The 18,940-nt window shown below is 46.6% G+C and overlaps 1 protein-coding gene across 1 annotated transcript in view; it reads left to right on the top strand.

Moving 5' to 3' along the window:
- Positions 1–18,940, top strand: part of LOC143793313 (uncharacterized) — a 436,629-nt gene that overhangs the window by 326,324 nt on the left and 91,365 nt on the right. The window contains exon 3 of the mRNA XM_077280181.1: positions 16,668–16,847. Within this exon, the coding sequence (XP_077136296.1) occupies positions 16,668–16,847 (180 nt within the window). The remainder of the gene's footprint in view (positions 1–16,667; positions 16,848–18,940) is intronic.

Raw genomic sequence — 18,940 nt, 5'->3', positions numbered from 1 at the left:
GTCCAAGCGGGGATGCCGGTATAAGGAGTTATCCTAAAGGTGATAGATGTCGTATAAGTATCTTATAACAAGACCCATATGTCCCCTTGTGTTGGCCAAAGAGGCCAAGAGTGCTTACTAGGGTTGAGCGACTTTCATTTTTTTAAGATCGAGTCGGGTTTTGTGAAACCCGATTTTGTCCAGAGTCGAGTCGAGTGCAGTCGGCCGATTGTCGCTAAAAGTCGGGGATCGACCGAAACACGAAACCCAATGCAAGTCAATGGGGAAGCATAGTCGGCAGTGAGTGGAGGCCAGGAAAACACCTACAGTGCCCATTTTAATGCCAAAAACATCCATTCTTGTTTCTGAAGCTTGTCAATCTTAATTAACTTTATAATAATAGTTGGGCATTGGAACTTGGGGGTCATTTGGCAAAAGTTGTTGGGGGTAGGGCTGGTTCAAGGTTTTAATGGGCCCAGGAAACGTGGACTACGTCACGGCGGTGGAGCAGGGAGAGGTAAGTATTTCAACGTTGCAAGTGCTGTGATCCTGAGCAAGCAGGGGGGGCCCACTCGTTCGCATTGGCACTGGCACAGGGCCCCTCAAAGTATGGCGGTGTGTTTGCATGGCGGGGGCGCCTCCCACCAGCAGCGACACTTTTGCGTACTCTGAGGGGCCCTGTGCCAGTGACGTCGCCAACGAGTATGCCCCCCCCACCTGATGAAGGAACCTGCACTTTCATCTGCACCTTCCTCTTTGTCCCTGTGTAAGGTGGTATAACATGCGGGAAGGGGAACCTTACTTTCAGCAGGGTCAGATTCTGGCTGTGTAGAGTGCAAGGGGAATGTAGTGGTCTAGGTCAATGTACCGGCAGACTCATCTAGCAGTGGCTGGGCAATGGGCAGGATGAGGAGGAAACACAGATATAGGGCCAAAGAATAAAGTAGGCTAAATGCAGTTCAAAATTGGTAACAGGACTAAACAGGCGGCACTGCTTTGTTCAGTGGAGTAGCAAACCCAAGAGCAGCAGACACTGTTTTAATGGCCCAACCACACTAATAGGCCAAATGCAGTTTAATATCTGATACTTTAGGCCAAAAGCCTAAAGACTGAAGCTCAGCTGTATTCAGTTGAGGACAAACACCAGGCAGGGGCAGACACCGTTAGTAGGCCCTAACCACCAATTTTTAAAAACACAGCACTTAATGAGAGCCAGAAGGTAGAAGCTCAGCTGTATTCAGTTGAGGACAAACACCAGGGAGCAGCAAACAGAGGTATTAGGCCCCATCCAGCAATTAAAAAAAAAAAGAAAAAAAAAAAAAAAAAAACCTTAATAAGAACCAGAAGGTAGAAGCTCAGCTTTATTCAGTTGAGGACAACACCAGGGAGGGGCAGACACCGTTAGTAGGCCCTAACCACCAATTTTTAAAAACACCGCACTTAATGATAGCCAATAGGTTGAAGCTCAGCTTTATTCAGTTGAGGACAACACCAGGCAGGGGCAGACACCGTTAGTAGGCCGGAACCACCAATTTGTTTAAAAACAGCAGTTAATCAGAGCCAGAAGGTAGAAGCTCAGCTTTATTCAGTTGAGGACAACTTGAATTAGGGACTGCAGACAGACTTAGTAGGCTGTCCCCTGTGTGGACCATGCATCCAATACATTAACCCATTGAGCCACAAAGGACACGTAACCTTCCGTGGCCATGCCTACAGGTCCATGTGTCTGTTGTCAGGTGTACCTTTGGACTCACAGATTGACAGAATGCAAGGACAATGCGGTCTTTAACATGCTGGTGAAGGGGTGGGATGGCTTTTCTCGCAAAAGAATTGTCAACTGGGTAGTTCATAGCGTGGTACAGCGTAGTCCATCCTGGCTTTATTAATATTAAATAAAATAAAAAAATAGGCTCTATGCACTGTAAAATAGGTTCCAGGGGTACACGGGCAGCAGTGGTCTGGTCAGTGGAGGCCTAGTGGAAGGAGGGACCGCAGACAGGCTTCGAAGGCCTAACACAATAAAATGGGCTGGCTGTAGGCACTTTATAATTGGTTCCAGGGGTACACGGGCAGCAGTGGTCTGGTCAGTGGAGGCCTAGTGGAAGGAGGGACCGCAGACAGGCTTCGAAGGCCTAACACAATAAAATGGGCTGGCTGTAGGCACTTTATAATTGGTTCCAGGGGTACACGGGCAGCAGTGGTCTGGTCAGTGGAGGCCTAGTGGAAGGAGGGACCGCAGACAGGCTTCGAAGGCCTAACACAATAAAATGGGCTGGCTGTAGCACTTTATAATTGGTTCCAGGGGTACACGGGCAGCAGTGGTCTGGTCAGTGGAGGCCTAGTGGAAGGAGGGACCGCAGACAGGCTTCGAAGGCCTAACACAATAAAATGGGCTGGCTGTAGGCACTTTATAATTGGTTCCAGGGGTACACGGGCAGCAGTGGTCTGGTCAGTGGAGGCCTAGTGGAAGGAGGGACCGCAGACAGGCTTCGAAGGCCTAACACAATAAAATGGGCTGGCTGTAGGCACTTTATAATTGGTTCCAGGGGTACACGGGCAGCAGTGGTCTGGTCAGTGGAGGCCTAGTGGAAGGAGGGACCGCAGACAGGCTTCGAAGGCCTAACACAATAAAATGGGCTGGCTGTAGGCACTTTATAATTGGTTCCAGGGGTACACGGGCAGCAGTGGTCTGGTCAGTGGAGGCCTAGTGGAAGGAGGGACCGCAGACAGGCTTCGAAGGCCTAACACAATAAAATGGGCTGGCTGTAGCACTTTATAATTGGTTCCAGGGGTACACGGGCAGCAGTGGTCTGGTCAGTGGAGGCCTAGTGGAAGGAGGGACCGCAGACAGGCTTCGAAGGCCTAACACAATAAAATGGGCTGGCTGTAGGCACTTTATAATTGGTTCCAGGGGTACACGGGCAGCAGTGGTCTGGTCAGTGGAGGACTAGTGGAAGGAGGGACCGCAGACAGGCTTCGAAGGCCTAACACAATAAAATGGGCTGGCTGTAGGCACTTTATAATTGGTTCCAGGGGTACACGGGCAGCAGTGGTCTGGTCAGTGGAGGCCTAGTGGAAGGAGGGACCGCAGACAGGCTTCGAAGGCCTAACACAATAAAATGGGCTGGCTGTAGCACTTTATAATTGGTTCCAGGGGTACACGGGCAGTAGTGGTCTGGTCAGTGGAGGCCTAGTGGAAGGAGGGACCGCAGACAGGCTTCGAAGGCCTAACACAATAAAATGGGCTGGCTGTAGGCACTTTATAATTGGTTCCAGGGGTACACGGGCAGCAGTGGTCTGGTCAGTGGAGGCCTAGTGGAAGGAGGGACCGCAGACAGGCTTCGAAGGCCTAACACAATAAAATGGGCTGGCTGTAGGCACTTTATAATTGGTTCCAGGGGTACACGGGCAGCAGTGGTCTGGTCAGTGGAGGCCTAGTGGAAGGAGGGACCGCAGACAGGCTTCGAAGGCCTAACACAATAAAATGGGCTGGCTGTAGCACTTTATAATTGGTTCCAGGGGTACACGGGCAGCAGTGGTCTGGTCAGTGGAGGCCTAGTGGAAGGAGGGACCGCAGACAGGCTTCGAAGGCCTAACACAATAAAATGGGCTGGCTGTAGGCACTTTATAATTGGTTCCAGGGGTACACGGGCAGCAGTGGTCTGGTCAGTGGAGGCCTAGTGGAAGGAGGGACCGCAGACAGGCTTCGAAGGCCTAACACAATAAAATGGGTTGGCTGTAGGCACTTTATAATTGGTTCCAGGGGTACACGGGCAGCAGTGGTCTGGTCAACGGAGGCCGATTGTAATGAGTGTCTGCCAGTTAGTAGTCAAAAAACAATAAATAAATGTGAATGTCTCGCATTAAAACAAAACAAAAACACTAAAGGGTGCAATCATTAGGTTCAGGGGTGGGATCCTCTGCGTTGTTTCAGACCTACTAATTTAGCGCAAAGTATTTACTGTGGTAAATAGAGGACACTGCCCCTGACTATGTTAAGTACCATCATACATGTCAACACAATGGTATTGTCAGTGGCAGGTATGGAAGGATGTCAGCGCATAGACTAAACATTGGTGGAAGTGTGAGAGATAACTGTGGAAGTGGTAGAGCAATGTTTGACCTGGGGGTGGGTGAACTCTCTTGTGGCCGGCGGTACAGGCCCAGGGCCCCTCATGTTACAACAGTGTGTTTGACGTTGGGTGCGCACCACCACCGCCAGAGACACTTTATTGTACTATGAGGGACCCAGTAGCAATGCCGTCGACCAAAAGCGAGCACACCCACCTCTTCAGACAAACAGCAGTCTCACGGGTGCTTGCGCCAAGTCGCGATACCACGGCCCCGTGTGGGGAGTTTGGCCAGTTAGGGAGGTGTAAACATGTCGTATGCTGGACAATCAGCTGCAGAAAATTAGACATTAGAAAAGTAATTCACAGTAGTCCACAAGCAAAAGCTTTTCATAGGAAAGCTAGGTGTCGGCCGGGCAAGGTGGGGCAAAAGATTTTGAAATCCAGTTGTGGTTCATTTTAATGAAGGTTAGATCATCCACATTTTGGGTAGCCAGACGAGTCCTGTTTTCGGTCAGTATTAAACCAGCAGCACTGAATACTCTTTCTGATAGGACACTTGCTGCCGGGCAAGCAAGCTCCTGCAACGCATATTCTGCCAATTCTGGCCAGGTGTCTAATTTTGATGCCCAGTAATCAAATGGGAATGACGGTTGAGGGATAACATCGATAAGGGATGAAAAATAGTTAGTAACCATACTGGACAAATGTTGTCGCCTGTCACTTTCAATTGATGCAGCAGTACCTGTCCTGTCTGCGGTCATAGCAAAATCACTCCACAACCTGGTCAGAAAACCCCTCTGTCCAACGCCACTTCTGATGTGTGCACCCCTTACACTCCTAGTCTGCTGCCCCCTGGAGCTCGTGTGAGAACGATCACGTGCGCTGTGTGCTGGGAATGCCTGAAGTAAACGGTCAACAAGAGTTGATTGTTTGGTTGCTAATATTAGTTCCAAGTTCTCATGTGGCATAATATTTTGCAATTTGCCTTTATAGCGTGGATCAAGGAGGCAGGCCAACCAGTAATCGTCATCGTTCATCATTTTCGTAATGCGTGTGTCCCTTTTTAGGATACGTAAGGCATAATCCGCCATGTGGGCCAAAGTTCCAGTTGTCAAATCTACGGTTGTGATTGGTTGAGGGGCAGTTTCAGGCAAATCTACATCACTTGTGTCCCTCAAAAAACCAGAACCCGTCCTTGCCACGCAACCAATTTCCAGTGCCCCCGGGAAAGCTTCCGCATTAAAAATATACTCATCCCCATCATCCTCCTCGTCCTCCACCTCCTCTTCGCCCGCTACCTCGTCCTGTACACTGCCCTGACCAGACAATGGCTGACTGTCATCAAGGCTTTCCTCTTCCTCTGGTGCAGACGCCTGCTCCTTTATGTGCGTCAAACTTTGCATCAGCAGACGCATTAGGGGGATGCTCATGCTTATTACGGCGTTGTCTGCACTAACCAGCCGTGTGCATTCCTCAAAACACTGAAGGACTTGACACATGTCTTGTATCTTAGACCACTGCACACCTGACAACTCCATGTCTGCCATCCTACTGCCTGCCCATGTATGTGTATCCTCCCACAAAAACATAACAGCCCGCCTCTGTTGGCACAGTCTCTGAAGCATGTGCAGTGTTGAGTTCCACCTTGTTGCAACGTCTATGATTAGGCGATGCTGGGGAAGGTTCAAAGACCGCTGATAGGTCTGCATACGGCTGGAGTGTACAGGCGAACGTCGGATATGTGAGCAAAGTCCACGCACTTTGAGGAGCAGGTCGGAGAACCCAGGATAAGTTTTCAATAAGCACTGCACCACCAGGTTTAAGGTGTGAGCCAGGCAAGGAATGTGTTTCAGTTGGGAAAGGGAGATGGCAGCCATGAAATTCCTTCCGTTATCACTCACTACCTTGCCTGCCTCAAGATCTACTGTGCCCAGTCACGACTGCGTTTCTTGTTGCAAGAACTCGGACAGAACTTCCGCGGTGTGTCTGTTGTCGCCCAAACACTTCATAGACAATACAGCCTGCTGACGCTTGCCAGTAGCTGGCCCATAATGGGACAACTGGTGTGCAACAGTGTCATCTGCCGATGGAGTGGTTGGCCGACTGCGGTCTGTGGAAGAGCTGTAGCTTCTGCAGGAGGACGAGGAGGAGGAGGAGGAGGGGGTGCGAACGCCTACAGCCAACTGTTTCCTAGACCGTGGGCTAGGCACAACTGTCCCGAAATTGATGTCCCCTGTGGACCCTGCATCCACCACATTCACCCAGTGTGCCGTGATGGACACATAACGTCCCTGGCCATGCCTACTGGTCCATGCATCTGTAGTCAGGTGCACCTTTGTACTCACAGATTGCCTGAGTGCATGGACGATGCGCTGTTTAACATGCTGGTGCAGGGCTGGGATGGCTTTTCTGGAAAAAGTGTCGACTGGGTAGCTCGTATCGTGGTTCAGCATACTCCATCAGGGCTTTGAAAGCTTCGCTTTCAACTAACCGGTAGGGCATCATCTCTAACGAGATTAGTTTAGCTATGTGGGCGTTAAAACCCTGTGTACGCGGATGCGAGGATAAGTACTTCCTTTTTCTAACCAGAGTCTCATGTAGTGTGAGCTGGACTGGAGAGCTGGAGATCAAGGAACTTTCGGGTGTGCCGGTGTACATGGCAGACTGAGAGACGGTTGGAGACGGTATTGTTTCCACCGGTGACCTAGATGCAATATTTCCTCCTACAAAACTGGTGATTCCCTGACCCTGACTGCTTTTGGCTGGCAAAGAAACCTGCACAGATACTGCCGGTGGTGCGGAAAATGGTGGCCTTACAGTGACGGAAGGGATGTTGCGTTGCTGACTAGCTTCATTGGCCGAGGGTGCTACAACCTTAAGGGACGTTTGGTAGTTACTCCAGGCTTGAAAATGCATGGTGGTTAAGTGTCTATGCATGCAACTAGTATTTAGACTTTTCAGATTCTGACCTCTGCTTAAGCTAGTTGAACATTTTTGACAGATGACTTTGCGCTGATCAGTTGGATGTTGTTTAAAAAAATGCCAGACTGCACTCTTCCTAGACTCGGATCCCTTTTCAGGGATTGCAGACTGAGCTTTAACCGGATGGCAACGCTGTGCTCCAACAGGTTTTGGCTTTGACACGCGTTTTGGGCCAGATACGGGCCCGGCAGATGGAACCTGTTGCGATGTTGATGCCTGCTGTGGCCCCTCCTCCACCTCCGCTTCTGAACTACTGCCGCCTGCACCCTGTTCCCCCAATGGCTGCCAATCGGGGTCAATAACTGGGTCATCTATTACCTCCTCTTCGAGCTCGTGTGCAACTTCGTCTGTGTCACTGTGTCGGTCGGTGGTATAGCGTTCGTGGCGGGGCAACATAGTCTCATCAGGGTCTGATTGTGGATCTGTACCCTGAGAGGGCAATGTGGTGGTCTGAGTCAAAGGAGCAGCATAGTACTCTGGCTGTGGCTGTGCATCAGTGCACTCCATGTCAGAATATACTTGTAATGGGCATGGCCTGTTAAATGTTTCACTTTCTAAGCCAGGGACGGTATGTGTAAAGAGCTCCATGGAGTGACCCGTTGTGTCGCCTGCTGCATCCTTCTCTCTTGTTGTAGTTTTTGCTGAGGAGGACAAGGAAGCGACTTGTCCCTGACCGTGAACATCCACAAGCGACGCGCTGCTTTTACATTTACCAGTTTCGGAAGAGGAGGCAAAAGAGCTAGAGGCTGAGTCTGCAATGTAAGCCAAAACTTGCTGTTGCTGCTCCGCCTTTAAAAGCGGTTTTCCTACTCCCAGAAAAGAGAGCGTTCGAGGCCTTGTGTAGCCTGACGACGAAACTGGCTCCACAGCTCCAGACTTAGGTGGAATATTTTTATCCCCACGACCACCTGATGCTCCACTACCACTACCATCATTACCAGCTGACAATGAACGCCCACGACGACCTCTTGCACCAGACTTCCTCATTGTTTTAAAATCTTAACCAAAGTAACTTTATTTGTTGCTGTCAAACAACTTACACGGTGAGCTATAACTTCAGTATGATTTCAATATCCCTTAACAGGTTGGTGAGACCACAAGGAAAATCAGGCACAATGTTACACACTCTGTTTTCTGTGGCACAAAATCACAGAGATGACACACACGCAGGACTGTCACTCAAGCACAAATGTCAATATTAATCTCCCACTGTTTTGTTTTTTTTTTCTTTTTCAGGGAGACTTTAGAAACCAAATAATAAAAAATAAATAGGCTTTCTATGGCCCACTGAGTGAGAGATGGCACACACAGGAGTCAGGAGTGGCACACAAGCAGAAAGGGCAATATTAATCTCCCACTGTTTTATTTTTTTTTTTCTTTATCAGGGAGACTTTAGAAACCAAATAATAAAAAATAAATAGGCTTTCTATGGCCCACTCAGTGAGAGATGGCACACACAGGGATGGCACTCTAGCAGAAATGCCAATCTTAATCTCCCACAAAAAAAAAAAAAAAAAACAGGGACTGTCCTACAATTACTATCTCCCTGCAGTAATCTCAGCCAGGTATGGCAGGCAGCAATAAGGAGTGGACTGATGCACAAATTAAATAAAAAGTGTGGACAAACAAAAAAGATAGCTGTGCAGAAAGGAAGGAACAAGAGGATATGTGCTTTGAAAAAAGCAGTTGGTTTACACAGTGGCGTACACACAGCAATACAGCTATCAGGGAGCCTTCTAGGGCAGCCCAATGAGCTACAGCGCTGAGGAAAAAAAAAAATGTAGCTTCCACAGTCCCTGCACACCGAAGGTGGTGTTGGACAGTGGAAATCGCTACAGCACAAGCGGTTTGCAGCTTTATGTACCCTGCCTATTGCAGCGGCCCAGAGTCCTGGTCGTTGCAGTACTGTGGCTCCGCCACTATGGGGAGCTATGGTGCGTCTGATGGCACTGAAGGAGCTCATCTGATCAGGTATCACAGACACCAATACATTTCACAGCTGGGCCTCCGGGGGGAGCTAAGGGTGCTATTCATTAGGCCACTCCCCCACCATAGTGGGTAAACTGGGGGTCAGGCAGGAAGTTAGTTAGAAGCTGAGTGGGTCGGAACCAGGCAACACCTTGTGGCAGAGGGTGTTGTAGGGGAAGAGACAGTAGGGTCTCTGTCAGGGGTGGGATCCTGACAGGGGCTTGGCAACGAGAGAGAAAGCAACGGGACCGTGCCTGCACTGAGAAGCGGCGGTGCCCTAAGGAAGGACGAGAAGAGAGATATATTGTGCTGAGTGAGAAACGAGATCGAAGCAAAAGGAGAATACCAGTAGGGGTGATGCTGAGTGAAGGGGGCAACATCCTACTGAGGCGCACAACCGGTGGCCGGAACGCCGAGGGAGTATTTCATTAGACAGCTTCAAGCAATACTCTAAACAGCGGCAGGACAGTCAGTCTCAGGCGGGCTGTCTCACCTAAATCACCTATGAAGTCTTGGGAGGCAATTGCGGGAGAGGGGCGTCTCTAGGGTCCCGGAAGAACTCCAGGCCTACCCGACAAACGGGTGCCGTTCTAACTGTAACATCAGGAAGGGACGGAAGATTAGCAGAACATCAGTTAATCGAGTTGTTGTGAGGGAACTTAAGAAACAGACACAACAGTTGTGGGGTGCTTTCCGTAAGCATAGCAGGGAAGGACTACAACACATAGCGCTAAGAAGGAAGGCACTGATTTCCACCTGTGAAGTGAACTCTGGAAGTGCCATTGGACCGGCCGGACTTGCGCAGCCTGGTGAACCGTATTCTGGACTGAGGACTCAGAGATCTCCAGTAAAGAGGTAAAGAGACTGCAAACTGGTGTCCTCGTTATTTACCGCGACCTGCACCCCACAACTGCACCGCTACACCACCACTATCGACTGCAATCACCCAGTCCCTGACTTCAGCGCCCCACGGCAGGGTCACGGACCGGGCCTAGCCACCGTGACAACCCCAGAGCAGAAGCTCAGAGACCCGGTACCGGGTACCCCTCGGCCCTGCGGCAGTGGGGGCGCTCCACTATCACTATCCCTGCTTCTGACGAAGCGGCAGCAACCTCTCCCTAAGCTCAGATCAGCAGCAGTGAGATGGCGGTCAGCGGGAACGCCCCTTTATAGCCCCTGTGACGCCGCAGACAGCAAGCAAATCACTGCAATGCCCTTCTCTAAGATGGTGGGGACCAGGACCTATGTCATCACGCTGCCCACACTCTGCGTTCACCTTCATTGGCTGAGAAATGGCGCTTTTCGCATCATTGAAACGCGACTTTGGCGCGAAAGTCGCATACCGCATGGCCGATGCAACGCTGGGATCGGCTCGGTTTCATGAGACGCCGACTTTGCCAAAAGTCGGCGACTTTTGAAAATGAACGACCCGTTTCGCTCAACCCTAGTGCTTACCATAAAGAGTAGCGTGCCGACGTGTCATGCAGTGACGCTGTATCCACCACTAGTCATTAGTGTCTGTGAACACCATGCACAGTTTAAATGGTTGAGAGTCGGGGCTAGCGACCGGGTGAGCCGCCTATCAGTGCTGTATATTGGCCGGCGGAAGTGGCGTCACAGGAAGAACATGGCCGTGCGTTCCACGGTAGCAGCCTATGCGTTCCAGCGGCCATATTATGTGCTCCAGGCAGGATAACGATGCGTGCCAAGTACCGGAAATGGCATATATAGGAAGGTGATACTATGGGAAGCGATTTATAAATAAATAGCGGATAGTGACTGGCAGGTGTGTAGGCGTGGACAGGGATCCAGACAAAATGGCAAATTCAAGAAGCATCAATATATGCGGCTCTGAAAAAGGAGGATAAGACTTGGTGACATGAGGCAAGCAGTTACTTATATAAGTATCTAATAACATGACACATTCCACCTTTTGAAAAAATATATGTAGCACATACAGTATGTACCAATAACAACTTATCATCAAACTAAAATAGCTATTAAAACAAGGGGATATATTGTTAATAAAGGTCCTTAGAATAAAGGGTGCCCCAGACCCTTGATGATATATATAGATATCTATTGAGTATACATCAATTACAAGTTATCGCGAAGATTTAAATCACAGAGATATATCACACAAAATACTTAATAAGTAACATTTCCCACATGTCTACTTTACATCAGCACAATATTGGAACCAACATTTTTCTTGTTAGGGAGTTATAAGGGTTAAAAGTTGACCAGCAATTTCTCAAACATCATTTTTTTTGTTTTTTTTTAGGAACCACCTCACATTTGAAGTGACTTTGAGGGGTCTATATGATAAAAAATACCCAAAAGTGACACAATTCTAAAAACTGCACCCCTCAAGGTGCTCAAAACCACATTCAAGAAGTTTATTAACCCTTCAGGTGCTTCACAGCAATTTTTGGAATGTTTAAAAAAAAATGAATATTTAACTTTTTTCACAAAAAATTTACTTCAGATCCAATTTGTTATATTTCACCAAATAAAAAAAATCATATTTTTTTCACACGAATGATTTTTTCGCCCCCAATTTTTTATTTTCCCAAGGGTAACAGGCAAATTGCAGAACAACTTTTTAGGCCCAATTTCTCCTGAGTACTGATACCCCATATGTGGGGGTAAACTACTGTTTGGTCACATGGCAGAGCTTGGAAGGGAAAGAGCGCCATTTGACTTCTCAATGCAAAATTGGCTGGAATTGAGATCAGATGCCATGTCACGTTTAGAGAGCCCCTGATGTGCCTAAACATTGGAAACCCGCCATAAGTGACACCATTTTGAAAAGTAGACCCCTTAAGGAACTTATCTAATGTGTGGTGAGCACTTTGAACCCCCAAGTGCTTCACAGAAGTATATAATGTAGTCCACATTTTTTTATTTTTCCAAGAGAATCTGGAGAAATTGGACCCCAAAAGTTGTTGTGCAATTTGTCCTGAGTATGCTGATACCCCATATGTGGGGGAAAACCACCATTTGAGTGCATTGCAGAGCTCGGAAGGGAAGGAGCACCTTTTAGGAATGCAGACTTTGATGTAATTGTCTGCGGGCGTTACATTGCGTTTGCAGAGCCCCTGATGTACCTAAACAGTAGAAACCCCCCACAAGTGACCCCATATTGGAAACTAGACCCCCTAAAGAACTTATCTAGATGTGTTGTGAGAACTTTTATCCCCCAAGTGTTTCACTAAAGTTTATAACACCGAGCTGTGAAAATAAAAAAAAACTTTTTTTTTTCCACAAAAATGATTTTTAGCCCCAATTTTTTTATTTTAACAAGGGTAACAGAAGTTGGACCCCAAAAGTTGTTGTCCAATTTGTCCTGAGTACGCTGATACCCCATATGTAAGGGTAAACCACTGTTTGGGTGCATGGCAGAGCTTGGAAGGGAAGGAACACCGTTTGACTTTTTCAACTCAGAATTGGCTGGATTTGAGATTGGACGCCATGTCACGTTTGGAGAGCCCCTGATGTGCCTAAACAGTGGAAACCTCCAACCCTAAGCCCAACATACCCCTAACCCCAATCCCAACCCTAACCACACCCCTAACCCTAATCCCAACCATAAACATAATCCCAACCCTAATCCAAACCCTAACTTTAGCCCAAACCCTAATGGGAAAATGGAAATAAATACATTATTTTCTTATTTTTCTCTAACTAAGGGGGTGATGATGGGGGTTTGATTTACTTTTATAGCGGGTTTTTGTTTAACAGCTGTCACATTCTAAGATGCTTTTTATTGCAAAAAATAGTTTTTGTTACCACATTTTGAGCTATAATTTTTCCATATTTTGGTCCACAGAGTCATGTGAGGTCTTGTTTTTTGCGGGACGAGTTGACCTTTTTATTGGTACCATTTTTGGGCACATTACATTTTTTGATCGCTTTTTATTACAATTTTTGGGAGACAGAATGAACAAAAACCAGCAATTCATGGATTTCTTTTGGGTGGGTCATTTATACCGTTCCGCATGTGGTAAAATTGATAAAGCAGTTTTATTCTTCGGGTCAGTACGATTACAGCGATACCTCATTTATATCTTTTTTTTATGTTTTGGCGCTTTTATACAATAAAAACTATTTTATACAAATAATTGATTTTGCATCGCTTTATTCTGAGAGCTATAACTTTTTTATTTTTCGCTGATTGCACTGTATGGCGGCTCGTTATTTGCAGGACAAGATGACGCTTTCAGCGGTACCATGGTTATTTATATCCGTCTTTTTGATTGCGTGTTATTCCACTTTTTGTTCGGCGGTATGATGATAAAGCATTGTCTTTTGCCTCGTTTTTTAATTATTATTTTTTATGGTGTTCACTGAAAGGGTTAACTAGTGGGACAGGTTTATAGGTGGGGTCATTATGGACGCGGCGATACTAAATACGTGTACTTTTATTTTTTTATTTACATAAAGAAATGTATTTATTGGAACAATATTTTTTTTTCTTTATTTAGGAATTTAAAAAAATATATTTTTGCACATTATAATTTTTTTTTACTTTTTTTTACATTGTCCCAGGGAGGGATATCACTGTATAAAGTCAGATCGCTGATCTGACACTTTGCTCAGCACTGTATCATATCAGCGATCTGACAGGCAGTGAACAGAGGCTTCTCAGGTTCTGCTCTCAGCAGGCACTGACAAGCCACCTCCCTGCAGGACCCGGAAGGACCCTGCGGCCATCTTGGATCCTGGAGTCTGCAGGCAGGGAGAACCACGGAACAACAAGATCACATTGCATTTTTCTGAAGGTCTGAGGGAAGCACACAGGGAGCCCCTTCCCTGCGCGATGCTTCTCTATGCAACCAGAACCCTGCGATCTTGTTTGACCACAGTTTTCCAGGGGTTTAAGTGCCGTGAGCGGTCACCGCTCCTGGCACTTAGTTGATTCTCACAGCTGACACCCGTCCCCGATCGCCAATTGGCTTTGATGTACTATCCTGTCCATGGTTTACGGGCCCAGCCCACATGGACGGGGTAGTACGTCAGATGTCAGTAAGGGGTTAATATCATCCCGCAGCTGTCTGCCTAGCCTTTCCTGGCTCGGTTTTATAGGGGGACCCCATGTTAATTTTTTCCAGGGATCCCCAGTAAACTAGCCAGTAAAGGGTAAGCAAAGAGTTGTGAGCTGATAGTAAGAATGGGAACCTTTAGCTATTGGTTCCTTCTGCCGAGAGATGCAGAAATTTCTGCAAGCAAATACGCAACGTGCGCGCATAGCCTAAAAGTCACTTTTTTTTTTTTGCAGAAACTAGTTTTTTTCGCCATATTTTGAGTGCTATAATTTTTCCATGTCTTGGCCCGCAGTCATGTGAGGTCTTGTTTTTTGTGGGATGAGTTGACGTTTTGTATTGATATTTTCGGACACATGACATTTTTTGATCTTTCTTTTTGTTTTTGGGAGGCGGAGGGAAAAAACATCAGCAATTCAGGAATTTTTTTTGGGAGTTTTTTTTAATTCTCTGCGTGTGGTAAAATTGATAAGGCGGTTTAATTCTTCAGGTCAGTACGATTACAGCGATACCTCATTTATATAATTTTGTTTCTTTTCGTGCTTTTAAGCAATAACAATTATTTTATAGAAAAAAAATTATATTTGCATCACTTTATTCTAAGAGCTATAACTTTTTTTTATTTTTCCGCTGATGGAGCTGTGTGGGGGCTGGATTTTTATGAAACTAGATGACGTTTTCAGCTGCTCCATGTTAATTTACATTTGTTTTTTGATCAGGTTTTATTCCTCTTTTTCGTTGGCTGTATGATGAAAAGCATAATTTTTTCCTCATTTTTTTTAAGGTTTTCACAGAAGGGGTTAACTGGTGGGAAAGATTTAGAGGTCGGGTCGTTCAGAATGTGGCAACACCAAATTTGTACTTTTTTATATAACCATATTTATTTATGGGCACAACATACTGTATATATATTTTTATTTTGTCATTTTTAAAACAAAAAATATTTTTACATTTTTTTAAAACTTTTTTTTGTGTGAAGTCCCTGTATGGGAATTTCACTTTCTAGAGTCTGATCACATTTCTAATGTATCGCTATGCACCATCATTGCAATGCATTAGGATGGTCAGCAGACACAAGTTAGTTAGATCATGCACTGCTCTACTCTAACTTGCTAGTGCCTGATGACCTGGATGTTGTCATGATGACATCAGGTCACCATGGTAACGATTGGGCCCACATGATGACGTGGCAGGGGCGCCGATCTGTGTGCAGATGGGGCTCCCTCCCGCTGCATGCCTGCTAAATGCTGCTATCGCTAGCGATCACTGTATTTAGGCCATGCGGGCAGTGCTCCAGGTCCCGAGTGTTGGCTGTCAGAATCAGCTGACGCCCGGCGGTGATCACGCATGCAAATTGCTATGAAGCATCCATATGTCCAAAATCGGCACGTACCAGCCAACCTGGACGTGTGGATACATTCAAGGTCGTAAAGGGGTTAATCTTATAATGGGGTGATCTAATTCTGAATTCCCTTTAAATGGCTGCAGAGTAGATGTTCTGTGGTTAATGGGAATCTGTCAGCAGGATTTCACCCCAATACGATTTATGTGAGCTTTTATCTCTGACGGGTCCCGCAATCCCTTTACATGGTTAGTTTGTTTTTCTATCACTGAGAAACTAAAGTTTGAATTGATATGTAAATGAGGCTGAAGAGCTATGGTAGATCTGAAGCCTGTCACACGGTTTACTGCTGAGTGCCACCTCCTCCTATTTGACTGATGACTCCTTACCCTGAAGTCACACAGTATAGAGACTGTCAATCGAACAGGAGGAGGAGGCGGCACTGGTCAGGAAATAGAGCCGGAGTGACAGAGGCTTCCAATCTACCATAGCTCTTCAGCCTCATTTGCATATCTATTCAAACACTAATTACCCAGTAATGGAGGAACGGACTGGCCATGTAAAGGTATCGCTGGACTTGTCTTTGATAGAGCTACATGCACATATAAATGGTTTTATGAGTGAAATCCTGCTGACGGATTCACTTTAAGAAAAACAGATAGATATTCAGTAAGATGATTGCAGGGTTACCCGGTCTCTGCTCTCCATGTTGTATGTGGTCACTCTCCATAATGCTGATACAAAATGTGTGCCCAAAAGATCGATGGTTGACAACCAGATGCTTCAGTGTAGAGAGGAGCAAATGGCTTCAGGGTGAAATATGCAAATTGCCTCTTCTGAGAAAAAGAGGACTTACCTCTATAGCGCCACCTGTTGGAAGCAGCGATCCTACAAGTCACAATCAACCCTCTAACGAGTCGTGCAATATGACTTAGGATAAAAGCCAAATCAGTATCTCAATTCGCAGACACAGTGTTTCGGGCTGTTGGTCCTCGTCAGTGCGAAGTCAGGGTGAAAGAAATTCATAAAAAATTTGTCAGAATCCAATTATTTTATGATTAAACTTGCACAAATATAGCATTCTGCTGGATTCAAAATGGAGGAGCCGGTAAAACTTATTCATGAGGGCCTCCGCTGTCCTCTACGGTCAGGTCACCGCTGCCATCTTTGGCATCTTCTGGAATGGAGAACTTTGGAGTTTCCTTCATTAAGTCATGTCAGCACATGAGGATGTAGACAATCATCGTCCGTCCAGTGATTATACCTCTTGTATTACAGCTCAGTGTCGGCGTCCGGCTGGTGAGGGGGTGATCCCGGCAGAGAAGGAGTTTTATAATAAGGGTGAAGATCTACAAGTGAGATGTCAGGATGGATATCGTCTGTCACCATTATACGGGTGGGCCCGATGTACAAACCCCCAAACAGATAAGGAGTGGGATCGTTCCCCGCAGTGTATCGGTGAGTGGTGTAAGAGACAACTCCAGCGTATATACAGTGTTGACCCAGTATACACCATCACATTTACCCTGACTAGAAATGACCTTGACCTGTGGACCGATCAGCTTTTCTAGATGGAGACTTCGAAATTCACATAACATTTGCAGCGCCCCAGGGTCCTGGTCGTTGCAGTAATATCATTCTCCTCTAGGGGTGAGTGATGTTACGTTTGGAGGCAAAGGAGCTCTCTTTACCAGGTAACACAAACATACAACACATTTCATACTCCAGTCCACCAGGGGGAGCTATGCTCCTATTTATTAGGGCACTCTTCACAATTAGGTAAAACTGGTGGTCTGGAGAGGAAGTTAGGCAGTTGCTAGCTGAGCTTTGCTCAGGTAGTTGGTCCCTGACAGGGGTGGGATCCTGTCAGAGGTTTAGAAAGAAGGTCACGGAGCTGCGCCTGCCCCACGTGTGGCAGTTCCTAATAAAGGACATGAACCGAGAACTGTATTGTAGAGAGTGAGAAGAAGTCATAGCAAAGGAGTGGAAACCAGAAGGAGTTCTGCCCTGCACAGGCTGCCTCCTTCTGAGGTGCAGGATCCAGTAGCCGGAACACAGAGGGAGCAACAGTCCTTTATGCCTTGCTCCAGAGACCGGTAGGACAGCTAATTGCAAGTTACTGATCCACCCTATACCCAGGAGGCAAGATGGCAACTTGTGGGGGCCGGGGCGTGCTAGAGTCCCTGTAAAAAGCCTCAGGCCATCAGTCATACGGGTTGTTCCTATCCATCTGGGGGACAGAGAGAGAGACATAACATCTAGAACATCTACAACAGTTGTGAGGACCTTACCGAGAAGCTCAGCAGTAAGGTACTACAACACCCAGGCGCTAGAGGAAGGCTACTGATTTCCAACTGGATAAGGGGTCTCTGGATTTGCCTCCAAACCGGCCGGACTCTGCCTACCCTGTGATCTGGTGCTCTGGACTGTGGACACTGAAGCCTTCAGTAAAGGTGAAGACACTGCAACCTGGTGTCCTCGTTCTTCACTGCGCCTCACACCATCCACCATTAGTGTTGAGCGATACTTTCCGATATCGGAAAGTATCGGTATCGGAAAGTATCGGCCGATACCGTCAAAATATCGGATCCAATCCGATACCGATACCCGATCCCAATGCAAGTCAATGGGACGAAAATATCGGAATTAAAATAAACCCTTTATAAACTTGTAGGTTCATTCTACATGAAGGAAAACAACTAAGAATAATGTAGGATGTATTGGGGGACGTGGCGGAGACATTAAAGGCACAGAGGTTTAGCCCAATGTAATAGAATAGCAGGTTTTGTTTTTTTTTTATGACGTTCGGCGGTAGAAAGATTTAGACTATGTTAATTTTTTTTTATTTTGTCAGATATTGATGTTTCACTACTTCCACGCCCTTCACCTTCTTTTTTACTTCTCCCACACTTTCTTCTTCATTATCCTCATCATCAGCTTCTTTGACATCAACTTCTTCACCTTATTCATCTTCTTCTTCATCTTCTACCTATTATTTTTTTTCTTACATTGTTCATATTCTTTTTATTTTACTATTATCTTCATCATTTTCTACTTCTTCATCATATTCTTATTTGTGACAGGCATTCCCGTAGTTATCTATAAAAGTTTGAAGATTACACCTTCCGTTCTGCCTGTCACAAAAGAGTTACATTTGTCCGCGTTCAGTTTGGCCTGCAGCATCAGGCTTTATCCAGGGGCACCACGAGGAGGAACGGACTCACCCCCATACACTGCTTAGTCTTCTTCTGCTTATAATTTAGATAATATTTTTTGCTCTGATATTTAGTGTTATGCTTAATGTTCTTCTGCTCTTTGTTCTGCAGCCTCTTGTTCTTCTGCTTCTCGGTCTTCCAGGTCGTCGTCGTCTCCGGGGTCGTCGTCATCGGGGTGGTCTTCAGGGTCGTCGTCTCCGGGGTCGTCGTCATCGGGGTGGTCTTCGGGGTCATCGTCTCCAGGGTCGTCGTCATCACGGTGGTTGTCGTCTCTGGTGTCGTCGTCATCTTAGGGGTGGTCTTCCGGGTCATCGTGTTTAGTCTCTTGAACTTGGA

This window comes from Ranitomeya variabilis, chromosome 1, assembly GCF_051348905.1.
Source record: "Ranitomeya variabilis isolate aRanVar5 chromosome 1, aRanVar5.hap1, whole genome shotgun sequence".
Taxonomy (NCBI): domain Eukaryota; kingdom Metazoa; phylum Chordata; class Amphibia; order Anura; family Dendrobatidae; genus Ranitomeya; species Ranitomeya variabilis.
Note: the sequence above shows the minus strand (reverse complement) of the source record. Positions and strands in the feature narration are given on the sequence as shown.